This window comes from Sceloporus occidentalis, unplaced genomic scaffold (assembly GCF_023333645.1).
Source record: "Sceloporus occidentalis isolate IW3139 unplaced genomic scaffold, rSceOcc1.0.p SCAF_4, whole genome shotgun sequence".
Classification (NCBI taxonomy): Eukaryota; Metazoa; Chordata; class Lepidosauria; order Squamata; family Phrynosomatidae; genus Sceloporus; species Sceloporus occidentalis.
The window spans coordinates 175,773,388-175,799,252 of NW_028316984.1; the positions used below are offsets into that span (position 1 = coordinate 175,773,388).

The 25,865-nt window shown below is 38.1% G+C and overlaps 1 protein-coding gene across 1 annotated transcript in view; it reads right to left on the bottom strand.

Moving 5' to 3' along the window:
- Positions 1–3,528: 3,528 nt before the first annotated feature.
- The window catches only part of PPP4R3A (protein phosphatase 4 regulatory subunit 3A), a 33,227-nt gene continuing 10,890 nt past the window's right edge, over positions 3,529–25,865 (bottom strand). Inside the window, exons 5-15 of the mRNA XM_089522405.1 lie at positions 21,757–21,834; positions 21,558–21,674; positions 20,898–21,014; positions 18,036–18,167; positions 17,830–17,932; positions 16,876–17,034; positions 14,722–14,891; positions 9,988–10,130; positions 8,459–8,649; positions 6,136–6,362; positions 3,529–4,363 (exon numbers count right to left, since the gene is read on the bottom strand). Coding sequence (XP_089378531.1) covers positions 4,265–4,363; positions 6,136–6,362; positions 8,459–8,649; positions 9,988–10,130; positions 14,722–14,891; positions 16,876–17,034; positions 17,830–17,932; positions 18,036–18,167; positions 20,898–21,014; positions 21,558–21,674; positions 21,757–21,834 — 1,536 coding nt within the window. The 3' untranslated portion in view covers positions 3,529–4,264. The remainder of the gene's footprint in view (positions 4,364–6,135; positions 6,363–8,458; positions 8,650–9,987; positions 10,131–14,721; positions 14,892–16,875; positions 17,035–17,829; positions 17,933–18,035; positions 18,168–20,897; positions 21,015–21,557; positions 21,675–21,756; positions 21,835–25,865) is intronic.

Consider the following 25,865-nt stretch of genomic DNA (forward strand, 5'->3'; position numbering starts at 1 on the left):
CTCAAAGATATCCAGTATATTTTGAAATATATAATGGTGTCACTATAACAGATCTACAAAAATCAGCATTCTCAGTTGTTTAGGCCAAACTGGAATTTTACTGATATTTATTTAAATAAAGCTGGGAGCTTTATGAACATGGTTTGGAAGACTATTACAACGTCTAATGTGGAAACACCTAGAATGTGTCACAACAAATTTTGGAACTGATTTGATAACAGAATGATTTCAGGCCATAATTTTGCCACACATTTGTATTTTGGTATAATCTAATCGTCGTTTTGTAGTTATTTGTTTGGAATTTGCTTTCAGGGACTTAAAACAAGAGTTGAAATAAAAAAAAGTGATCTCATTTCTATTTGACACATGCTATAAAATTCCCTTACCACATGGCAGAATGGCACAGCGATTGAGTTCACATTAAAACGTTTGGTAGAGTGGCACCTTCTCTTCACTACCTGCCAAACAAAATGTTCAGTTATCAAGTGGTTACATAGTCACAGTCATTCTGAGAGGAAAAACATCTGAAAACCTATCCTATAGATCCAACCCATTTAGAGCTCAAGTACAGTTTTTGTGAACTAAGTGTACCACCATTTAGCATACAGCAAATAGTAAATCATTGAGAGACAGCTTGGTGTAGTGGTTTGAGCATTGGACTTGAGAGTAGGATTCAAATCCCAGCTTGGCCGTGTAAACCCACTGAGTGAGGAGTCGAAGGCTTTCATGGCCATCCATAGTTTTTTGTGGGTTTTTCGGGGGTTTTGGTGACAGAACATATAACCATTAGGGAAATAGCCATGCTGTGCACTGTCAAAACATACACTTGATTGGGAATGGTTTTTGTCACGTTTCAAGACAGAAACTGACATCTCTGGGAAATGCTTTTAAGATTGTGATTTCCATCCCCATTCCCCAGTAGTCTTTCGTAAGAACCAGCAGCTTCTCAGGATAGGTGCACACATACTCAATACTCATATTCAATATGGTTGAATACCACTTGATTGCATGTAAATATGGATTTGAAGTATCTATTGTACATTGTAAGAACCACTGAAACATGTGAGTTTAAGACCTCCACAACAAATATACTCATATGGAAATGGATTTTAATGTCAATCAAATTTTTATACCCCTTTTGAGTTTTTGAATAACGAATTCATGGTCAAATTCAGGTCTTAAAAGCATTTCCTGAGATGTCAGTTTCTGTCTTGAAACCTGACAAAAACCATTCCCAATCAAGTGTATGGTTTGACAGTGCACAGCATGGCTATTTCCCTAATGGTTATATGTTCTGTCACCAATTGTTATACATTATATTATATAATATAATATATGGGACTAGAACTTCCACTGATATCTTTTTGAGAAGTCACTGTAGATATTTGCTAAAGCTCAACAGTGGACCTGACACTTGCAGTGCTAGATTGAAAACAATATTTTGATATCAAATCATTAGGTGTCCATTAGACTATGGCAAAATTGAATCACTGCAAAGTCAGAGATGGGGAACATGCAGATGATGGACCACAGTTCCTATAATCTCTCATCAATTGTGATGGCTAAAGCTAATGAGACTTAAGTTGGTTATCTGCAAAGGGCCATACATTCCCTATCTGATATAAACATTGAAAAGTCTCTCAAATTGTAGGAAACATTTATGTATGCCAAGAATGATAAACAAAGAACATTAAAATAGGCAGTTGCCACATAGCAGCATATCCACATTCTTTTTTTTTTTTTGTATCCAGGATACTTAAGCATGGAATACAGCAACGTGCTACATCCTTATGTTCTCATGGTGGCATAGACAGCCAGTCCATTGCCTACTACTGTCCGAGATAGACTGATTACAGTTGGCCCTCATTATCCACAGATTCAAGCATCCATGGCTTCAAAATATTTTTTAAAATATATAAATTTCAAAAAGCAAACCTTGATTTTGCCATTTTATATAAGGAATACCATTTTACTATAGCATCATATTTAATGTGACTTGACCATCCACTGATTTTGGTATCCACGGGAAGGTTTTGGAGCCAAACCCCAGTGGATTTTCCTGCTATACATTTTTCTTCTTGAGATGAGGTTGAGTGTGTTGTTGCTTTTTAATTAGAAAAGTGCAGAATGATTAGGAAACTATATAAACAAAAGTAAACACACTCAGCAAAATGAGCAACTAGTAAATAACTTGAACTCTGGGAGGATTTTATGTAATGTAAGCCACTTTTGAGACTTAAGTGAAATAACAGGATATTTGATAGTATCAAAACATATAAAACCCACAGTAGTCAATGCCCGCTAGAAAATACTGTGAAATAATTTAAACCTACTGCTTGCTATAGCTCACAAAGGGAAATGCACTAGCCTCACCCATTGGGTCTTAACAGGGAGTTTTTCCTAGACACAGACATTCTTCATATGACATAGAACCTAGAATTTCCAAATGTGTGAGGCACACACATGCACCAAGGAAACCGACCTGTTCAGTTTTTGCTCTCCAAGGGATGACACTGACAAAACTGGAGGAGATTGTGGGATCAATGTGCTCCACTCTTCTTTTTTTGAGTAAGTTTTTAAATGAGCAAATAGGACTTTAACTTTTAGAACACCTATCTCCTCCACTGTGGAGGAAAGTAATAAATGAAGTGAGCCCCTAACTTGAATGCTCTTCATTAAGCAGAAAGAAGATTGTGGTTTGATTTGAGGGTCAAAATAAATGCATTCACCTAAATGAAATTCACTTTGATTTACTGGTAAATTTCTCTGTATGGCAAGAGGAACTGACACACACGGTCCCAAAAATAGTGCCAGGTGGGCAGTTCCGAAATGAGGGAGGTATCATCTCTATGTGCTCCTCAAACATCAAATTAAATTTCCAACAAATGGATATTTATAGTTCTTGCATTGAAAGGAACTAAAATTAATCCACTTTGCAATTAGCAGAGAAGATAGCTTTTTGACCTATCAACAGAACAACAGAGGAAATTTTTTTCCTCAGGACTAAATTAATAACCTGAAATCTATTTTTTTAAAAAAAAATCACCCCAGAAGATTTAACAGTAAAACTGGTATTCCAAAGGGAGTCAGAAGTTTAAAAAATGCCACTAATGCAGTAATGTTTATCTTAATTATTCTTTTTTATTTTCAAAATTCAAATGTGTCAGTATATTTGTTCTCTTAAATAACCACTTCAAATTTGAATTAAATGTACCAACATGGTTCCTAGTTATGAAATTTCAAAATCTCTTTGGAATACTAATTTCATATCGATATGTTTGCTTAAAAGTATCTTTTTTAAAAAGCAAAACCTACTCCCCTGAATCGGTTCAAGACAGTTGGTGATGTAAAATTTAATATAAAATATTTAGTCACAAAATAGTATTGCTTTTGTTTGTGTGCACACTGTGGCAAGATTTGCTCTTTTTAATAAAAACTATACCATCTCCCATAAATTCCTAAACATATTAAGAACTGTGATGCAGAGCGGAATTACACAGTGAAGCAGGTACCAGCACAACCGTGAGATTATATTACATCAAAAATTTTAATGGTCCCAAATATATACTCAACAACTAAGCATACACTCGGGGCAAAATAAAAATAAAATTATGACACATAAGTGACATCTAGAATTCCATTCAATTTTTTTTAATCAAGGGATAGACAAATCCCTCACCTCCAAACAAAAATCTGCAGTTTAAAGGGCAAAAGGGAACGGATTAAAAAAGAGGAAACTTATGTTCAGCCCTCCCCCAAGTGTTTTTGTTTTTTTAAAAAAAAACTGTTGTAGCCCGACTAAAATGTTCAGAATGTATGGTTTCAAAGGCAGGTCTCTTTATACAAAGAAACTGCTGGCATTCTTAGCAAGTGAAGAACTACGGCAGTAGAGCCTTTTCTTCAAAGTCTTGTACATGGTCCAAGAAAGCATATTCTGATTGTAACAACTGAACAGCCAATCCAGAATTCCACTACCAAAATTCCTGCCCTGTTGGCTTTATATTTTCCATTTCCTTCCCTGAGAAAAGGGCAATGTGTGGTCCAAGCTGGAGAGGTCAAAGGCATGTCTTTTCCACAAAGCATAGTATTTCCTCTTCTTCTGCTCCTTCAAATTGGCACTTGATCAGCAGAAATCTATTTTTTAAAAGTTGATCTGTGTTATACACAGTAATCCGTTAGAGATTGCAGTTTTTAATTATCAACTCTCCCACTCCCCTGGAAACCTAGTTTATCACGCAGCTGATAATGCTCTTCAGAGCTGTCATTATGAGGATTCTAGTTTTGCTTTCTGTGACAAAGGTAGGCTTTCTTCATCATCTTCATCATCATCATCAGGATAATCTACAAGACCCACTAATCCTCCCTAAAAATGGGAAAAAACAAATAGACAAACATTAGCTGTTTTATCTTCCAAACTAAACATGAGCATCTATAACTCTTCCGCACTTCACCTCTTCTTCAATACAAAAGCTATTGGGCAAGTCCTAAAAAGCCAACACTCTTTTCTCATAACCTCATAATCTGTATAGTTTTAGAAAACATTTCCTTCTTTTAGAAATAGTATCCATCTTAATTAAGCTACAGGAAAAAAGCAGCCAACTTACAAATGAACAATACTTTTATTAGGCCCAATCAAGTTTTCCAGAGGTTATAACTGGAAAAAATTATGGAAAATTTTTCAGCACTGTAAATAATGTTATTTGGTTTAGCAATTTTACAGAACACACAGATATATCTTGGATGCTGCTGATCGTTCTAGTTCTGATAATCATGATAGCCATGTTTATTCAAAGCTTTATGTGGAAATTATTTTATTATGATATTTGTAATAATGTAAAGATAATACCATATACTTCCCTGATATTTAACCAAAAATACAGTCTGCACAAATATGGATAAGTGTATATGTATCTATATCCATATATCTGGAGTGAAAAAAATTTCCATGGAAAAATATAGCATTAGAAAATTTTCCACCCCACATCTCTGGGTCAAAGAGTATATAGGCATTTACGTTTTCCAGAACTCTGCCTCAGTCTGTGTGATACAAAAAGTAGGGAATGGGAGAAGAAGCAGAAGATTTTTTTTAAAAAAATTGTTCTTTATGAACTGAAATGTGAATTGATTTGATCTATACCTAGTATGGCTTGGAGTGTAATTCTTTCAATTTCACAGTTCTCTAAACGTTATGCTGCAGCTCTCTGCTCAGAAAAATAACAAAATGCATATAATATGTGTATTTTAAGATAAAACTTTTCCCTAAAGGAAAGTATGTTGTTTATGATAAAAAATATTTTGGAAAATACCAAGTGCAATCTTGTTGGGGCACTACTATTATAAAAGTAGTTGCGCAAGTCAATGCCCTCTAGTGCAGCCAGTTGTTCTACAAATATATGCATAGTCTTCATGGGGGACTAGATGGGAGTGACTTATCCTACCACTACACAATAGGTAAACTCCAGACCTTGGTGTGCAATCAGTTGCACAGCTGCTGGATACAGAGAAACCATGGCCCGAAACAGATGGGCCAAAAGAAGTGGCTCCTTTAGGGGTGTGGTGTTTACATGATGTGTGCCCTCAAAGTGGCCTGAAGCTGCTCCAACTCCGCCCTCCAGTCCTTTGGACTGGAGCAAAAAGGAGCCAGCAGCGTGGGCTGGGGCCATTGGCAGCAGTCCACTTTGGAGGGGGCCATGCTCTCGCCATGGTCCCAGCCTGCTCCTTCCCACCCATCTGCTCCAGGCCTATATTTACATTATGTTAAGGCTGTAAGAAATCTTGGCCTTATTAAATTGTAAGAGCAAAAATAAATAAATAAAATTTTAAAAATGGCGATTAACAAAGAACAGGATAGAACAGATTAACCAAAAAAGCACATATGAAACTGATACACACACATATCTTAAGTGCATCTGGATACAAAATAACTGTTACCATTATTTAAAGCCACTTGGAGTACCAGTCCTATGGGGAAAGGGAGAATTCAAGGAAAAATGACAACAACAAAGAAGATTTCTTTGTTATTACATATCAGATCAGGTGAAATAAATGAATGAAGACTGCAGAATGGCAAACGTAGAAACTTTGTCTCTAGTATATACTGTAGTTTTGATATAATGATTCAGGTGAAAACAGTACCTTGGTAGTTATAGCTGCCATTTGAGATGTGCTTTTAGAAACTGATCCAGGAGATCCCGGTGACCCAGGAGATCCTGGAGATCCAGGAGACCCAGGCAAATTACTTGCAGATGACTGGCTGGTGAGGTTAGCTTTTGTATTACTGGAGAAGGAAAGTTTAAAACTTGGGCTCTGTCGACCAGAGAGATTGGTTTTAAGAAGGACCTCCTTTTCTTCACTTTCTTTAACTAGAATTTAAAACAAATAATGATGTAACAAAGCTCTTCTGTGAAATGGAAAAGGTTCAACACTAAAAAACAAACAAACAAACACTCTGCCCTAAGCCTCTTTTTGTTTTGGGGGGGGGGGGGGGGAGAAAGGTAACATTAAAATTAATTAATTAAGATTGGAATTGAGAAAAAGGAAGAGATATGTAGTTATTCTGTCTCTATTAGTTGTGCAACACACATGCCTGTCCAAATGTACTTGCTAAAGTGGAAAAAGCTTTTTCAATAACAGCATCTGTTATAAAATGCCTTCCTTAACTGAGGGCTCATCTGATGCCTTCTTTACATACTCTTCTGTATCAAATGAAGGCCTTTACTTCTGAAAGTGATCTGTACATTTTAATCCACTAATTTTTATGTAGCATCCTTTATATTAACCTTACTGCTACATTGACACTGTATTTTGCAAGCTACACAGAATACTATAATTGGTTGTAAGCAAAAATTGTAGCACAAATATGCACAGAGAGAGGGAGAGAGAGAGTTGAGTTGAATAGTAAGGTTTAACAGCAGTTGCAGTCAGCCATGTAAATGCCAAGGTGTAGAATCATAGAGCTGGAAGAGACCACAAGACCATCCAGTCCAACCCTCTATCATGCAGGAAATCACAATCAAAGCAGCCCCAACAGATGGCTATCCAGCCTCTGTTTAAAGACCTCCAGGGAAGGAGACTCCACTACACTCCGAGAAACTGTGTTCCACTGTCACACAGCCCTTACTGTCAGGATGTTCCTCCTAATGTTGAGGTGGAATCTCTTTTCCTGTAGCTTGCATCCACTGCTCCGGGTCCTGTTCTCTGGAGCAGCAGAAAACAAGCTAGCTCCCTCCTCAATATGACATCCCTTCAAATATTTAAACAGGGCTAACATATCACCTCTTAATCTTCTTTTCTCCAGGCTAAACATCCCCAGCTCCCTATTAATCTGTAAGGCAGTGCCTGTTGAGCTATGGTCTTTTACAATGCATGCTACAAATGTTAAATATTTGTTAAGGACTCAGACGGGAAAATCTCTATGAACAAAATTAAGTGTGTTTCTTTTCTTTTCTTGCATTACATGTAAACTGCAGGCTGAATTTTCACCAAATCTAGAGGCAACATTTGGGATGGTCTGAGTTACCATGTAAACTGTGGTGCAGTCAAAATTTAGTTGAGAAGGCCTGGAGAAGGCACCATATTTACTCTGTTTATTCATACAGACTATTACATATAGTAGCCCACCTCAAGGGCTCTCTCAAGAGACATGAACAATACAGTCGGCCCTCCACATTTACAGCTTTGACTTTTGCAGATTTGACTATTTGCGGTTTTGATTAATATGTTCTCTCTATCAATCTCTTAAGTCCTCCAGCACAATTCTGCTGGAAGCTGACCATAGAGTTGTATTGGAGAACCTAGATGTTCCTACAGAAAACACTTCTCTAGGCATTTGTAGATCCTCCAGCATGATTCTATGATCAACTTCTGAAAGATGTTGACGACAGAGTTGCATGTGAGGACCTGGAGATTCTTAGAGAGGTGTTTTGTTAGGTAAAAAGAATAGTATTTTTTTATTTGCACTTTCCCCACTTTCACCCCCTAACCCCAGGGAATATGGAAGGACCTCTGTAAGCAGATTTTAAGCTCACAAATTCTCCTGAGCAATACTGGGTTCTATAGCATGTCTGTCTATCTCTCCCCATGTATGTATCCCTTTCATTGTTGTAGTCTTGCTAAGCTCTCTTAAATGAACTGTTGTAAGGAAATTTACAATTTTCCTTTATATTGAGTAGATCTTTCTTATCATTTGAAAATCCTTATTAACTGAAAACTATAACACCAGGAACAGGTTAATTTTAATTATAAATAAATTGCCTAAGAACATAAGCAACACATATTGCAATGCCATAACACATTTTCTATCCATTGATTTTTCTCCAGGTGTAACTATGAAATCTGTGGTAGATATATGCTACGTGAAGGGGAAGGGTCCCTCCCCCCCCCCCCTTAGCAGATCTTAGGAGTTAGGACTGTTCTATCAATTTACTTAAGCCAGAAACATGTTATTTCAATTACTTACATTTTTTTCTCTCCATAAATTTACTTATAGGATCCATAATATCTTCATCATTTTTACTTTTGTCTGAGGGTGGCACAACTGCTTCTCCATCTTCCATATCATCTTCATCAGTGTTAAACCACATCTCCTCCTCATCCTCCAAAGTCCTTGCATCTCTCCGATATCTATGGTTTCTCAAGATGGAACGCATGCTATGGAAAAGGATTTTCCTCCAAGTTTATAAATACACAGTAGTAACATGCTAAAATTATTACATATTTCATCTCAGTGACATAACCTTCAATGTTATATCTTTTTGAACTGCACATTAAAACAGTCACTATATATGAAGGCAAGGTGTTTTAGCTGAACTCACATGGTACATCAAGGTGCAGTTGTCAAATAAGAGACAGTGTCTATGTGTGCACCTGTCTCTAGCCATGTATTCCTGACCCTGTTACATGCTTTTTTATTTCTTTCATCTCTGATATGACTTTCTAGTGCAGGAGAGTACTGTAAAAACAATTATAAGCTACCAGCTGCATACTCTATGTGTAATTTGTATCTGTACAAAGTTTACAAATCACCCAAAAGGTGCTCATACAGCCCGGATAGTACAAGTAAGACTCACTAAGGTCAATTCAACTGTTTATTGGTTTCTATAACTGGATCTTTAAATTTTTTAAATTAGGAAAATACAAAGTATAGAGTTTTACAATGTACTTTCATTATTATTATTTTTTTAAAAAAAATCAGAACTTGGGCTATCCCAAAGCATTTCAAAAAATACCACTATACAAAATTGCTATCACTGATGCCTTTATTTTCAGATATGTTGCACAGCATTATATACTTCTTGGTCAACTTTAGTGAAGACCAAAAGGGAGGAGTGCAATAATACTTATGCATATATATCTGCACTACTGCCAAGCAATGAAGCACATGCTCATATTAGGAGGAGTCCTTCCCCTCCACAGAACTAGTGTAAATGAATAAATTTTTGACAAGGATAATCTTGGCCACATTTTGCTTTTTACATTTTATGTAGTCTCCACTATAAGAGGAAATGTGAAAATTTAAATGTAGCCCACTTTCCCTAGCAAGTCTTACTTGCACTATCAACAATGCCAATTAAACTTCCAAGCAATCTGAAAACTTCAATATTTGCACGACTTAAACCTATCTGGCACTTTGTAGAAGAGGCAGAACAATTTTGTTGATTTTGAGAATCATGTATTTGTGTTATAGACATCCATTCAGAGCAGTTCTTTGGCTCAAATGTATGGAGGTACATGTTCTCAATACAGTCCTCATAGGTTTCTTTCTTTAAAAAAAAAAACCCTACAGGATTCTTCCACTGTACATTGGCTGTTACAGGCTAACTCATGCTCTTCATTTAAAAATCAAGCGTCAAGTCACCTGATACTAAAACAGAATAAAGCTATACTGAGGAACAGTATAAAATGATACTTTTCAGTTCTGTTTCACTAGTTTCTACTTAATAGGAAATTCCTTTGAAAGAACTAATAACAATTTCTGTGTCCACTAACCTGTCAAGCTTGGGATTATCTTGTCTTTCCCTTTGTTGTTCATAACGTAATTTCAAACCTTTGAATGTCTGCACATAGTCTACATCTTCTAGAGCTTTCCAGTAATTTTCAATTACATGAGCTGTTAAGGATTTTATATCTTCCTAGAAAATAAAGTTATTTTCCCAATTAAGATTGTTAAAGTAATTGCATAGAGAAGCCAAAAGTGTGCTCTCAAAGATGTATGAGAATTACACTATTTTTTTCAGAAGACATCTTGTCATCCATGTAACCATTAAGCGGCATGTGCTTTCACTTGGCTGTCACTACAGAAAATGCAGTAAATGGAAGTATGCAGAAAGTCAAGATATAAAATGCTGGGGAAAGCATGCTTTTCCTTAACCGCTTATGTACTATTGGTGTTGAGAAGTGTTATCAGTAGTTATAGAACAGTCAACAAACTGAAAAGTTATTAACAACAAAATAGGTGTCTGAACATCTTTCTGAAAATCTGACTGTTGGTTCTGATAAAATCCAAGTGAGCAACATTTGCAAAAGAAATAGTATGTACTGAATAAGTTAATTCCAACTGAATTCCCAGACAAGTATGTATAAGTTTGCACAGAAACTCGTGCAATATTACTTTTCATCCATGAATTCAAAATTCCTCTTTACAGTTTATGGAAGAGATGTCATGATTTCATTCTGATGAGGCACATATACATAAACAAACCATTTATTGCAGTAGGGAATTTGTATATACATGCACAAAAGAACCAATGATGTACTTTCAGAATAAACTCACAATTGAGACAAGTCTACTCTTCAGCAAGATGCCCAGACAAAAAGCTGATAGCAAGAATATACTGGTTTTAATTTTTGCTTGGAACTTGCATGCTTCAGAACTGGTGTTGCATTTGGAAAAGTCTAATTAGGAATTATTAAATTACACAAGGTTCCAGGATAACTGTTACTCTTCAGCAAGAACAACAACAAATTATTCTGAGACACACCATATTAGAGTGAATTCAGGACATCCATATTTATTTATGTTCAAAACACCTTAGTGCTATAGCTTAGCATTCCAGCACCTTCTCCCGGGAGAGAAAGCCCCAAGAACACGTGCACTAGACAGTCAATGAAAGGCACATGTTATTGCATCCAGGGACTATTGCTGCTACTGCCAGATTGATTCTACCTATGGGCCTTTCCTGAAAGAACTACATCCTCATGCACTGAGGCCCACAAACAGAGATGTTTATCACACTATACTCTTAAAGTGCTACTATTCCACTTTGACTCCTCTAGCTGCCTCCTGTTGCATTCTGGGATTGGCAGTTTTAAGGAGGGGTATTTAGAATTCTCAGGCAGAGAACTTCTGTGCCTGAGAATTCTAAATACCCCTCCTTAAAACTGCCAATCCCAAAATGCAACAGGAGGCAGCTAGAGGAGTCAAAGTGGAATAGTAGCACTTTAAGAGTATAGTGTGATAAACATCTGTGATTGAACAGTTTCTTCCAGCAAATGTCACCAATCCAAGTGCAGCAGATGAGATGGCAGATAAAAGCAGGAGGGGGGGGTGCATTGCTGCTACTGAGACACCGTGAAAAGGGTTTACACCGGGGGAGGGGGTTGCTGCCCAAAAGAAAGGGAAAGGCTTTGCAGATTCAGATTTTGCTTGAAGGCTGCCTGAATTTACCATCCTTGAGAGTACCATCAGTCTACAACTGAAGTATGAGTTTTTAAAAGACAAGGAGAGATGCTCTGTCTCAGAGAGCAGGTATCACAACTGTATAAGGCAGGAGATACAGACAGGGGAAACAGTTACACTTTAATAGGAGAGGTAATTTAAACAGAGTGTGGGTTGTCCCCCAAACTGTCCTCCAACCCTAATAACCTAGACAGTCTTGGCAACAGCTGCTCAGGTTGAAAATGCTGCTGGTGAATGCCGGGTCATTCAGGATTTGATCTTGAATGAACATGCTAACCTGGCATGTATCACACAGACCTGGCTGGAGCAGGAAGACAGGCAATGGGGTAATCCCTCTAAACTTTGTCCACTGGCATTTTCTGCGCAGCTGCAAATGACAGCAGGCAGCAGGGAGGTGGAGTCCAGTGGCCTACTAAATCTAGTCCCCCTGACCTACAGTTTTCTGGGTTAAAGTGTATCTGAACATGAGTGCCTGAGAGATTATATGGGTGTACCATCACCTCACTGCTCAACAGTCTCTCTTCCTGAGCTAGGCAGTGTAGTCTTGGGAAGCTGGTGTTGGGAGTCCTCTCAGCTTGTTGCACTGGGCAACTTCAACATTCAAGTTGAGACTGCTCTGTTGGGAGTGGCTTAGCACCTCATGTTTGCCTTGACAACATGTCTTTGTTTCAAGTTCCAGCTGACTGGAGGAGGGCAAATGTTGTCCCCATTTTCAAAAAAAAAAAAAAAAAAAAAAAAAAAAAAAAAAAAAAAAAGGGGGGGGGGGGAGAAGAGAACCCAAATAACTATTGTTCAGTCACCCTGACATCAATACCAGAAAAGATTCTAAAGATCATTAAACAGGCAGTCTATAAGCATTTAGAAAGGAGTGCTGTGATTAGTAATAGTTAGCATGAGTTTCTCAGAAACAAATCATGCCAGACTAATCCCCCCCCCTTTTTTTTTGGATAAAATCATAAGCTTGGTAGATGAAGACATATATCATATCTTGATATCAGTAAGGTCTTTGACAAGAACTCCTATGGTATATTTGCAAAACAAGTTTGTAAAATGTGAGCTTCACAATGCAATTGTTAGGTGGATTTATAATTGGTTGACTGAACAAATGCTAAGAGTACTCAACAGTGGCTTCACCTGAACTTGGAGAGAAACGGCTAGCAAGGTACCACAGGGTTCTGTCCTGGGCCCAACGCTATTCTTCAGTGACTTGGATGATGGGATAGAACATGCTTACCAAATTTACAGATGACACTAAAATAGGAGGGACAGTTAATACCCCCGAGGACAGGATCAAAATTCAAAATGATCTTAACTGATTAGAAAGCTGAGCCAAAACAAACAAAATGAATTTCAACAGGAAAAAATGTTGGATACTACACTTGGGCAGTAAAAATGAAGTGCACAGATATAGGATAGGTAACACTTGGCTTGACAACAGTACATGCAAAAGGGATTTAGGTCTTACTGGAGCACAGGGTGAACATAAGCTATGGTGCTAAAACAGTGCTTGTCATTAGAAATGGATGAGGGTGAACAAATTAAAATTTAATCCAGACAAACACAGAGGTGTTCCGGATCAATACAAAAGCAGATCAGGGCACAGAGATTCAGCCACCATTGGGTGGGGTTACATTCCCTCTGAAATCCTGGGGTTGTAGCTTGGGTGTATTCCTGGATTCACCTGAGCCTGGAAGTTCATGTTTTGGCAGTACACCGTTTATTTGTCATTTATTCTTGTGCAAGAGATGCTGGATCTGGTCAGTGACACATGCCTTAGTTACATCCTATCTGGATTACTGTAATGTGTCTTACATGAATTAGGCATGGATTTTAGATTTTAAGCTTAAAGGCAGAGATTTTGCCAAATTAACAACTGTAAAATGCTTATGTAAAGTGGCATGTACAGTGGTGGCATTGTGATGATGACACCTTTGAAGAGACCTCAGAAAACTCAGCTGGTCCAAAGAGTTAACAGTAAGACTGTTAACTGGGGTTGGCTACAGAAAGCAAACTCCCTTCTTGCAAAAATTCCATTGGCTGCAGTCTCTTTCAGGATATCATTCAAACAGTTACCTACAAAGTACTATACTGCTTGCATCCAGCTTATCTAAGAACCATAGGCCTGTTACAGACTGCCAAAATAAAGCTGCTTCAAGTCTCTTTGGAGGTATGCTGTTTAAATGATGCATGCATCCTAAGAATCTGGAAGCTGCAACAAAGCTGCACTCTAGCCCTTAGGACTGGAGCGTGGCTTTGGTGTGACCTCCAGACTCTTAGGACCCATGCATCATTTAAACAGCATACCTCCAAAGAGACCCAAAGCAGCTTTATTTTGGCAGTCTGTAACAGGCCATATTCCCCAATGTAAGCCTGCCTGTGTTTTGAGATATTTTGGGGAGGACTTTTTCTCTGTCCTGTCATCCTCAGAGGTACATCTGCTGGGTGCTCCCAAGTTCTGGCACTTTCTTCCTAGAGAAGAGTGGAACCCTCCCTAATAGCCACAGGAAGATGTTTTTGTTTGGGACGGAACACCCATGGTTAGGAAGAGGCCACTGTACTGTGGTACTCCTACTCAAGTTCTAATTCTAAACACTGATTATAAACCTCTTCTCCTAAAAAGCCATGTAATTTCTCAAACCCTCATCATGATCAGTAAGATGGAAATACCTATCCACCCACATTCCCAGGGTTCATCCTCTCCCCTTGCCTGGATTAGCCACTGTCTGCTATTCCAACATGTCCAAAAAGACTACTTTCTTCCTTGTTTTGCTCTCCGTTTCTTTCTTTCTTTTCAAAAGAGTGCTCAGATTCATTTAAAAAACTTCCTATCCAACAGGATACATATGTGTTTCTCTAGATGTAGCTGGACTCCAGTTCCCATCAGTCCCATTTAGCATTGCCAGTGCTGAGATGGGAATTGTAGTCGCAACATCTTGAGACTCCCAATCCCCGGCTTTACGTTCTCAGATGTAATATGATTTGTTGGCATTTTGGGATGCAAAGCAATCTCAACACTCATCCTCTCTGTAGAAATGAGTACTCACCACTCTAATGAACTCAAACATCTCTATAATAGCAGAGTTCATCAGATTATAGCGGGAACCATTGCTGAGAAATGCTTTGACCACTGGTTCAAACAAGAAACTTTTCATTATATAGCGATTGTAGAATTCATCCTTCAATCCAATTATCTTTCTTTTAAAACGCAGGGCACCTAATGAAGAAACATGATTAAGCTTTACAAACACTCTCAACATTTTACTTTAACAGAGCAGCTCATAGCATAAGCAGCTGGTCACAAACTCATTAATAAAGACATCCAACTCTACACAAGTGGAAATCCATTTGCACAACTATCTTTGCTATTCTTTTCATGTGTGGACTCCCAGGTCACCTTGACCCTTTAAAAACTGGCCTGCACATGGCAAAGCACACTCCTAGAAGCTTTCGGGGCACAATTTGTCATCTAACTGTACTTCCATCTCTATTGGGTCTTTTGGGGGCCAAAGCAGGCTCCTTTTTTCAGAAAGCAGAAGTGATAATCCACTTTTTTTTTCTTTAAAAGGTATTTTAAAGTCCCCAAAAGGCCCAAGGGAGGCAATATTATACTGAGAGGCAAACTGTACTCCCCAAAGAATGGGAAGGAGGCACTATTAACTATTTTGTTCTATTTACTATTTAGGCCCTATATCTTCTCTGGGGCCAAATGCAAGAGCACAGCCGATGAAAGTCCAAGGGTAGGTAAAAATGTCCCCTGAACCATCAAAATTGCCTACCCCTAAACACAGAAAGTAAACATTCAATAGTTTATTATGAAAAAAATTATAAATTAAAACATTAGAAAAGAAGTAATGTGTATTAGCTTGACATAGCACAATTTCACACAAGCACACTGGAGATGTGCAAGAGCGTAGCTTGGATTATTACTAGGCCTAGCTCATGTGCACATAATCATGTAATCCTCTATGTTGAGTCGAAGGCTTTCATGGCCGGCATCCATAGTTTTTTGTGGAGGTTTCGGGCTACGTGGCCATGTTCTAGAGGAGTTTCTTCCTGACGTTTCACCATCATCTGTGGCTGGCATCTTCAGAGAATGCTTGCCTGGAAAAGAGTTGGGTATATATATATCCCAGGGTCACACAGTACATATATACCCAACTCTTTTCCAGGCAAGCATTCTCTGAAGATGCCAGCCACAGATGCTGGCGAAACGTCAGGAAGAAACTCCTCTAGAACATGGCAACATAGCCCGAAAACCCCACAAAAAAACCTGTATGTTGTCCGACAAAATGTAAATGTAAAAATGAATTTCTATGCACTTCTGTAGACTTAATTGCATCTAACCATTCATATTTCTACACTACAATTTGAAGTGCTGCTTAACCACAGCAACGTAATTGTAGTATTCATATTGTAAAGACAGAATGTATAAACATACATTCTATAATACTGTATATACTCATGTATAGGTCTAGAAACATAAATACTGTAACTCTTATTAAAGAGAGAACCATTCCTTGGTGAATGGCAAGAGTGCAATCTGTGCTGGAAGTATTGACCTCCCTCTACTCTCTCTTTCATCCAGCCTTTAGTGTGAGCCAAAACAATTATGCCTCCCATAATTTTGTAGGTTCTTTGGTACTGTTTTCCTTGACTTCCTCATTTAGATCCTTTGTTGCAAGTCTCTTAAGTTTTACCCTAGACTTATCCAAGGGTCATATCAAAAACCATAATTTTGCCCCCAAAATCTGCCCTCAACTTATACATGAGGTTGACTTATAGTCAAGTATATACGGTAATTTTACTTCTGCAAAAAATAATTCTTCAGATAGAACTGTATGAACTTTCTAAATACACAGTGCAACTAATGTTCTCTACTAATTAATATTTTAATCTAGATGTATAAAGAGAAATATTGAAAAGCTAAGTAATGCAAAATATATTTTTAGTTCCAGCATGTCATATGCCATTAATATGAGATTAGCCCTGTCAAAATAAAGCTACTGGTTGGTCATAGAATCACAGAATAATAGAATTGGAAGAGATCGCAAGGGCCATTGAGTCCAACCCACTGCCATGCAGGAAATCCAAATCAAAGCATCCTGAATAACTGAAGCTTTTCAAAAAATCAAATCATAAATCAAAAACTAGGTTTGTGATCACTCTCATGAAATGCCCCGATATTGTGTCATACGTACATAATGCCAGGAAAGCATGCTTCGAAGCCATCAAGACTAGCACTCTTCGAAGAATATCCTTGTTAATAATGTAGTTCTTTATATGGTATGTATGATGTTCTACACAGAACGTTAGTAACTCTAATATCAAGGCCAACAGCTGGGCTGTTTGAAAATCATCTGAAAATAAAACAAATATATTTGCTGATGAACATTTTGGTTTTTGATACATAAAATATGTCTATTTTGTATTTGTCTTGTCGTTTAATTCCTGCAAGAACTAAGCATATATAACAAGAATCCCAAATTGCACTACTTAATTTTCTTTGTTGATCATCAGATTCTTTCCTTCGGTTATCAAGTGCCTTCCATTCCTGCTATTGTGGCATTTAAACATTCCCCTCCTCACTGCTTGCTCTGACCATATTTGCTGAGAGTGCATGAGGGAACTATAAGGATAGGGCTATGCACATAAGTGCAGGGATGATTCTTGGTAGACAGATAGTCTTTTAAGGAGGGAGCAGTCTGAGACCATATCCCAAGTATATCCCCAAGTGTATCCTTTTGCTTTTTTTCATATAAATAAATTATTGCCATTCACTATTATGAGTAAAGTACTGCAGCTTGGAACACTTATGTGGTGAAGATAAAACTTTCTCTCCATCTCTATGGTGCGCTACAGACCGTCCTTAAAGGACGGTCTGGCGGCGGCGCCATTTGTGCCGCTGGCAAGCCACAATGGCAAGAAAAAGAAGCCGCAAAAAGCGGTTTCTTTTTGCGACGCGCCAGTGACTCCGCAGTGCACCATTGGTGCACTCGCGATGTCACCTGGGTGCCGCAATGTGCAGACACTAGGTGTCCGTTACATCAAAATGGCGGCGCCCGTGTGAACAGGGCGCCACCATTTTGTACATACTCCATACGTACTAGGGTTGCGGGCATCTAAAACAGAATAAAAGACTCCTCATGTCTTACCTTTACTAGGCTTTTCCTCTGTAGTATTGGCCAATAATGGTGCAGTAAGGACATGCATACAATGTTTGTAGAAGAACCCCAAGAATTCTGTCTTTTCTGTTTTCTTTAGAAAATAAATAAATGAATGAATGAATACAAAAAGCATACTCGCCTAAAAAATTTAACAACAAGAAAACATATGTAATTATGGTCAAATATCAACTTACATTGGCAGTAGCTAGCATATTTTCTGGATCCACCAAGGTACGCAAGAGACCCATCAGCTGGACTGCTCCTCCAAGTTCAGGATCTGTATCACAAATCATGTGTTCTATGATGAGGTTAATGAGTAAGATATCCTGGTTTAAAAAATAAAATTAAAACATCAAAAAGGTTAGTAATAACAAAGATGCAAGATGCGACATATTAACAGATATAGTAACTGCAGAAAAAGGCCAAGATTTCTGTCACACCATTCCCTCATGCTGAAAGGCAAATGACTTAGGAAATTCCAAAAGACATGGGGACACTTTGTTCTTCAAGATGGATGCTTATCTAAAATACTGCAGGATTATGTCTTCTGATATACATGATATACTGTGAAGGCTAGCCAAAGACCTGAAAATAGGATCAAATGTATGTTTCAGGTTCCAGTGAACTGATCACTACACTGTTAGGAGTACAGTGGTACCCCGGAATACGAATGCGCCGCCTTACGAAATTCCCGGGTTACGAAAAAAAATTATTTAAAAAAACTGTTCCGCGTTACGAAAGTTTTTTCGGGTTACGAAAAAACTTTTGGTGCTTTTCGGCGCGATTTCACACCAAATCGCGGCTTTTCCCCATTAGCGCCTATGGCAATTCGGCTTGCGAAAGTCTTCCGGGTTACGAAAAGGGCAGCGGAACGAATTAATTTCGTAACCCGGGGGACCACTGTACTGAACTGACAGAATACTGCCTACATGTTTTAAAAAACACATCCGTTTTCTCTACAGCTTCTTCAAAATTCCGACCCAGTAAAAGCTTTAACATATTAATGAAAAACAAAATACCACATCATCTACAGAAAAAAAATAAGCATGTCATATTCTGCATATACAAATTAAACGTCAATTCCTGAAGTTACTTTATCAGTTTTCAAGCAGTTTGGGGCTATTTTTCTCTAAATTCAACATGCAAAAGGAGTTAACTGGCATGAAATAACTATGTGGCTCACTCCCAAGATACAGACCTAGACAGAATTACTCCCATCTTATCCTGATAGCTTTAACCATATATCTATAGAGCCCTATATTTAACAACATGCAGTGACTACCATGTAAGCTATATTTCAGAGGAAGGAACTGGCAAAACCAGTTGTGAGTACTTCTTTCCTAAGAAACCTTTATGGGGTCACCATAAGTTGACAGCTGACTTTTAGGCACACACATAGACATGGTTACTATACAGGTAAGAAAGAATTATTTCCATGTCAGTGCACTCTGGGCAGTCAATTCTTACCTACCAACTTAATCATTAAATGGGCTAGCATGAAGGAGAAAGAAGTAATCGGTCCCTTCTCAGTAAAAAATGCAGGACTGTTTAAAATGTCTCAAACAGACAGCCCAAAAGGGCTGCCAATGGGATGATCTGGGGGGGGGGGGGATCCACATGATGCACACCCCCAGATTGCGAAGAGGCTGCGAAGAGGCCATGCCAGGGCCGCCAAACAAACTGGCCGCAAAAGGAGCGGCCTCTTACCACTTCTTTTCATGGCCCGTTCAGGACCATAGAAGTGGGTGCCCTTGGGACCACAGAGTCTGGTTGCTGCAGTCTTACTGGCCCATCTGCTTCACCCCATCGTTTCTCTCATCCTATCTATGGAGAATGCTAGTAAGCTTCCAAATTAACTAAGAACTGAAAGACAGTATTAGCCGAGTGCTGATGAAAAAACAAAACCCTATTAGAATCAAAATGATTAGTGCCAAGGGAATGTAATACTGAACCATGGTAAAGGTTGACAAGTGAAATAGGGAGAAAGTGTGTGTTGAAGAGGTAAACGGACTATTCCTAAGGCTAGTTCCTGATCATGGAATTGAAAGAGCTGCAAAGGACTCCATGTTCCCTCTAATCCAGTGGCCTCCAAACTGTGCTCTTTAAGGGATTTTATAGCTCCCAGAATCCCAGACTATTTGACCAACATGGTTGAGGCTTCTGGAAGCTGAAGTCTGAAATTTCTTAAAGAGCGCAGTTTGGGGATCACTAGGTTGGTTTGGGAGCAAAATTATGGATTTTCATATGATCTGTGGATAAGTCAAGGATAAAACTTAGGGACATGAAACAAAAGATGCAAAGGATGAAGCAAAGGAAAATGATGCCAAAGAATTTACAAAATTCTGGCAGGCATAACTGTTTGTGCTCACCATAAAGGTTGGATGGATGAGGAGAGAACTACAGTAAATGGTGGCTGTGAGATATGTGTGTGTGTGGGGGAGGGGAGCAACCAGAAACACAACATGGCAAATAAGATGTAAAGGCAAGAGGTAAGGTACAGCATTAATTCTTATTGAAAAAGGGACCATTCCCTTCTCTGAGTAGAGTGGTAAAAGGTGAGACATTAATCTATCCTGGGAGTACCTAAAAGAGGAACTGATCCTCTCTACTCTCTTGGCACTCCTTTCAGGGGAAACACCAAAGAACTGTCACCCTCACCAGTGTTTCTGGCATTCCAAAAGGCCAGAAGCAGCACTATGGCATAAAGGGGGTCAAGTGCTTCTTCTAGATTCCCTCTCATCTTTCGCAGCCTGATTCAGAGAAGGAGGCAGTTCATTTTGATAAGAGTTAAGGTACAGTACTTACACTGATCTGTGGATAAACCAACCCAAGGTTTTTTGGGTCATTTTTTAAAACTAAATTTCTAGATTTTATACATGAGTATATACATTGGTACCTTTACATCTGGTGATCTAGATAAAATCATGGGTTATGGAAAGAGCTGGTAGCCCCTAATAGTATAAGAAAGCAAGTCTCTTAGCTTTTAATTAAGAACACAATTTTGTCAAAAAAAATTGTATTACTTTTTTTAAAAAAATTAAGGGCCACCTACTTACATCATCATTCTGTTGAGCTTCTTGCATGACAAATTCTCGTACCATAGATGGATTATATTCAACCAAATAGGAGAATATATCAGTAGCTGCACTTCGCACTTGTGCGTCATCCATACCCTGCAGTTAAACAAAAAACAACAATGTAACTACAGTGGGAAAGCATAATTTAAAGCTGTGGTCCCAAACTGTGCTCTTTAAGGGATTTTGGACTTCAGCTCCCAAAATCTCAGACTATTGGCTGAGGCTTCTGGGAGATGAAGTCCATAATCTCTTAAAGGACACAGTTTGGGGGCCATTTATCTAAAGCACACATGTTATTGTTAGCTCATCTTGAAGCTTCAGTGAAGTACAACATTTCTTTTTTGTTTGAAACCAAAAGGCGTTTTGAATATTTGAATTCCCCACCTACCTCAACACCATTTATTTATTTATTTGTCCATCTATCCAGCCATGTTTTGACACTATCCTCTTATCATTCCTTGCCTGGACTATGCTAAGGATCAATATTAAAAAACACACACATATGTTTTGTAGCCAAAGTACTATTCCAAAATTATATATAAAGAGTTTTAAATATCTAAATATCAAACTATGGTGGAGCTGTACAGAACTGAAAAGAAAGACAAAAAATCTTATAGACTATAAACTTGGGAAACTTACTAGGATGACTTCTAGTGCTGGAAGAATGCCCATATTAGATAATGTTTTGAAAAAAGCATCTCTGTTTTGAGGCTGTAATGTTTGAGAAAATGCACAGAACTCTTTAAGGAAGTTTACCTGAAATACAAAAAATAAGACTGTATTATCAATGTACAGAATCTCAGAGCTGCTTTCTAAACACATTTTAAAATATCCTTACCAATTCTTGCCTCTTCTCCTCATCCGTAGCTTCATCTGTAAGTTGTGCAAATAGGTCTGTCAAAAATTTTTCATCTTCCTATAGAAAAAGTTAATATCATAAAAATTAAAGTAAGGCATATATTATATTTTCCAAGCATACAAACATCAGTTACATATTCAGCAATTATAAAATCCTATAGAAACAAAAATGAACAACAATGGCATGCACTATATTTAACAAAGATATGAAGTATATCTTTTCTTACTTTCAGACATAAACTCAAGCTTTGGTGGCACAGATCTCAGGCATACTAAGCAGCATTGCACTTACCTATTTGCTTGGTCAATGGCCAAAACCAAAATCCCACATAATTTAGCAGAAATTTAAGTTTTTAAACTTTTCCAGATGTTTCTCATATAAAACCACATTTTCTCTAGCTGATTCTTCAAATCATCACTGTATGAGCTCAAGCCTATCTATACTGAATTAAAATCAAGTCAAAGACAGGGAAAAATGGTTTCATGTGTTTCATTATGTCTTGTCATACACAATAGTTTTGCTACCAGTCACGCTGTGCAATAAATCTTATGGCCTATACAGATAACCACAGACCTATGTAGAAAGAGGAGAAATTGACCTTTGTGTTCACATAATGGATGTAACATTGGAACTATGTATTTTGAGTTACATACATTGACTTTCAATGTTCCTAAGCACAATTCTAATTTTAGAATTTGAACTTTGAACAGAGACAAAGTAGACCCAAGGAGTAAAATTAAATTTCCTGACACACATATATTGAGGCAGCTTCAGATACTTCTGAAAAAGGCAGCAGCACTGTTTAACTTACTCTACCATATAAAGTGTGGGGCATACTATCTGAAGAACAGCATAAACATTCACTTGTTCTTTCCACACAAGAACACAAATTAGGCAGTCAATGAATGTTTTAGTTGCCCAATCCTGAACCTGTGATACAGAAGTATATATGCAATAGTCAGTGGTATAAATGGAGTATGATGTCTAGTGCTGGAAGAATGCCCATATTAAACAATTTGGGGAGAGGATTACGACGACAGGGAAGCATCCTTGTAGTGAGGTTACAATCGTTGACAAAATGTTCTTTAAGGAAGTCTATATGAAGACCGTATTTACCAAGAGACAAAATGCAGCAACTGTTTAATGAAGCAATTTTTTATGAATGAAAATGCCTTTTCTCCTCCTCTGCAGCTTTATGTGTAGCTTCCTCTATGTAGGAAAACTAAGCAATACACATTACATGGTTTGTTCTCTTCAAATAAAAAAAACTCAGGTTTAATGAGAATAATTCATTTTTCTTCAAATTCCCCGTTTCCTCTTATAATGTCCACATTTCTCGAGATGCCATATTTCTATCCACCTTATTATATCAAATCATCCACGCTACTTTGATAGTAGTGTCAGAACATTAAAACAATACAGTACTGGACACAAAACATAGTAGAAATATTTGAGATAAAAATTATTTCAAGTCTTAAAAAGCCACTTTTTACAGCACTGAGGCCTGTTACAGACTGCCAAAATAAAGCTGCTTCGGGTCTCTTTGGAGGTATGCTGTTTAAATGATGCATGCATCCTAAGAATCCAGACGCTGCACCAAAGCTGCACTCCAATTCTTAGGAATGGAGTGTGGCTTTGGCGCGACCTCCGGACTCTTAGGACCCATGCATCATTTAAATAGCATACCTCCAAAGAGACCTGAAGCAGCTTTATTTTGGCAGTCTGTAACAGGCCTGTCCTTCCCTAAACAACACCCATAAATGGTGAGAAACATAATGTACTGGATATTAGCCTTCACATTGTGACAGTCTAATGTTTGCTTCTTTAGGAAGGGTCACACTACTAATTCTTTTATGGAAAGCAAGGACACTGTCTACTACCAAGGAGGGATTTAGCAAAGCCAGTTTTTCAAATGTACCCTAGCCCGAAGTCCAGAGCATTTGTGGGTCAAACATCCTCCCTAAGGTTACCAAGGAATTAAAATTATTATTTTTACTTGCTATCGAGTCAAACAATGGCAATAGGACTTCTAAGGCAGATTTAGGAGCTAGTTTAAGACAGCTGTCTATATCATAACAACACCTACCATGTATTGTTAGTTCTTCAAATACTCAATATTGAATACTCTCCCTCTTTTCTTCACTACAAATTACATTTATAGGATAGGATATAAAAATCTCTCAGTGTAAAATAGCTAGCTGTATCTACTGGCACCTGCTCCCAAGGCCTACCTACATAAAATGTGTCCTTTACTACCACCTTCCCATACCAGCTGCATCCCTGCATACTAGGCCATGGAAACTGCAATCAGGGAAGTGTCATAACATTCCCTTACAATCTTTTATTCCTTTTTGAGCTGGCAGACAGGAGCTAGAAATCCACTGAAACAGTATATCATAGCAAATATGGAGGAGAAAGAGTGCCATTCTGACTCATTCCTTCTCCCTAGCCCCTTCCCCCTACCTGGTCAATATAAGAGGGCTGGTAGGAACTGTGTCTATTAGAGCATGGGTGCCCTCCAGATGTAACTGCCAACTTTCATCACCACTGGGTATGCTGGCTAGAGCTGCTGGAACTTGCAGACCAACAACACAGAAGAGCTGCCAAATTCCCCACCTCTGTGTTAGGCTGTCACTATATTATGGACCAGTGAGCACAAATACTTCAGCATAACCTCCTCTGAGAATACAAGAGGGTGGGTGACAAATGGGTTGTGTCCATAAAACATATTTGAATTAAAGGAAATCTTTTCTTGGAAATATGCTTAAACAGATGTTTCCAAGCAAGTACTTACAGAATCACACTAGATAAAGAAAAGCATTGTATGTTTCATTGCTTTGTTCAGTACTTTCACAGTATCAGAAACTGTACAGGATCAGGTCAGCTAGAACAGTGGTTCTCAAACTTTGGTCCTCCAGATATTTTGAACTTCAGCTCCCAGAAGCCCCAGCCAGCTTGAGCAACAGTCAGGAATTCTGGGAGCTGCAGTCCAAAACGTATGAACGACCAAATTTTGGGCATTGCTGATCTACAATGTCATGGCAATATTAAACTATAGTTTAAGCAATGCTAAAACCATGACTGAACAGGGAGTATTTGCCAGGTGATATATTCCCAATTTTCCACACCAAGTTTCACAATGACCTTCTCTAACTGTATGTCAAGGGGTGACTGATCATACAGAGAATTTTGCATGGTACTTGACAAAAAGTTGTTGGAAAATTATATAAATCTCAGCTTTCAAAACAAAAGGAAACAATTTCATATGTTGTGTGGTTACAGAGTTTGGGAAACACGCAAGACTATTGAAAGCCTTGAATAATTCATGAATTAAAATTCTACTTTTTGTCTAATATCTAGCCCCCATCCATGATATCCTTTCCCCACATCATATTGCTTTTTGCCAAGCCACAAACCTTTAAAAAACAGCCTAAATGTAGATTAGAAACTGTCTGTCTTAAGCTCTGTTGAGCATAATGCAGCGACAATATAATTATCAGCACACTGTTTGATTTTTCTTGGTACAGTAAGAATTCTTGTCCTTATGTCCATACTTTCTACATATTTTATTAAGAAAAGCTAAAAGGTCATTGATAATTATACCACTCTAAAACAAAAACTGCATCTTTTAATCTCCCTGGACTTTCCAGTCCTCAGCATCTAGCAAAAAAAAAAAAAAAAAGTGCAATTGTGCCCCATTCACAATGTTTGCAACTTTCATTGTTAATTTTCAGATTTTTTTTTGCATAAATGTTTACCATATCGTGTAAACCAGGGGTAGGCAACCGTTTTGAGCTGGGGGCCGGGTTGCTGTCCCTCAGACAACTGGGGGGGCCGAAGCCAAAAAATAAATAATTAAATAATTTTTAAAAAACATTTAAATAAATAAATAAACCGGGACAAATGTAAGACAACATTTTCAAATGGTGGACACTTTTTTTAAAAAAAGTGGGGGACAAGCAAAAAAATTTGCTGATTTTTTAAAAAATGTTAATATAAATGCATGTTTCTGAGGCGTCTATAGACAATTGCCCCCCCTTGCCCCTGAGCGCGAGAGGCCAAAGTCCCCGGCGGCAATCGGTGGCAGG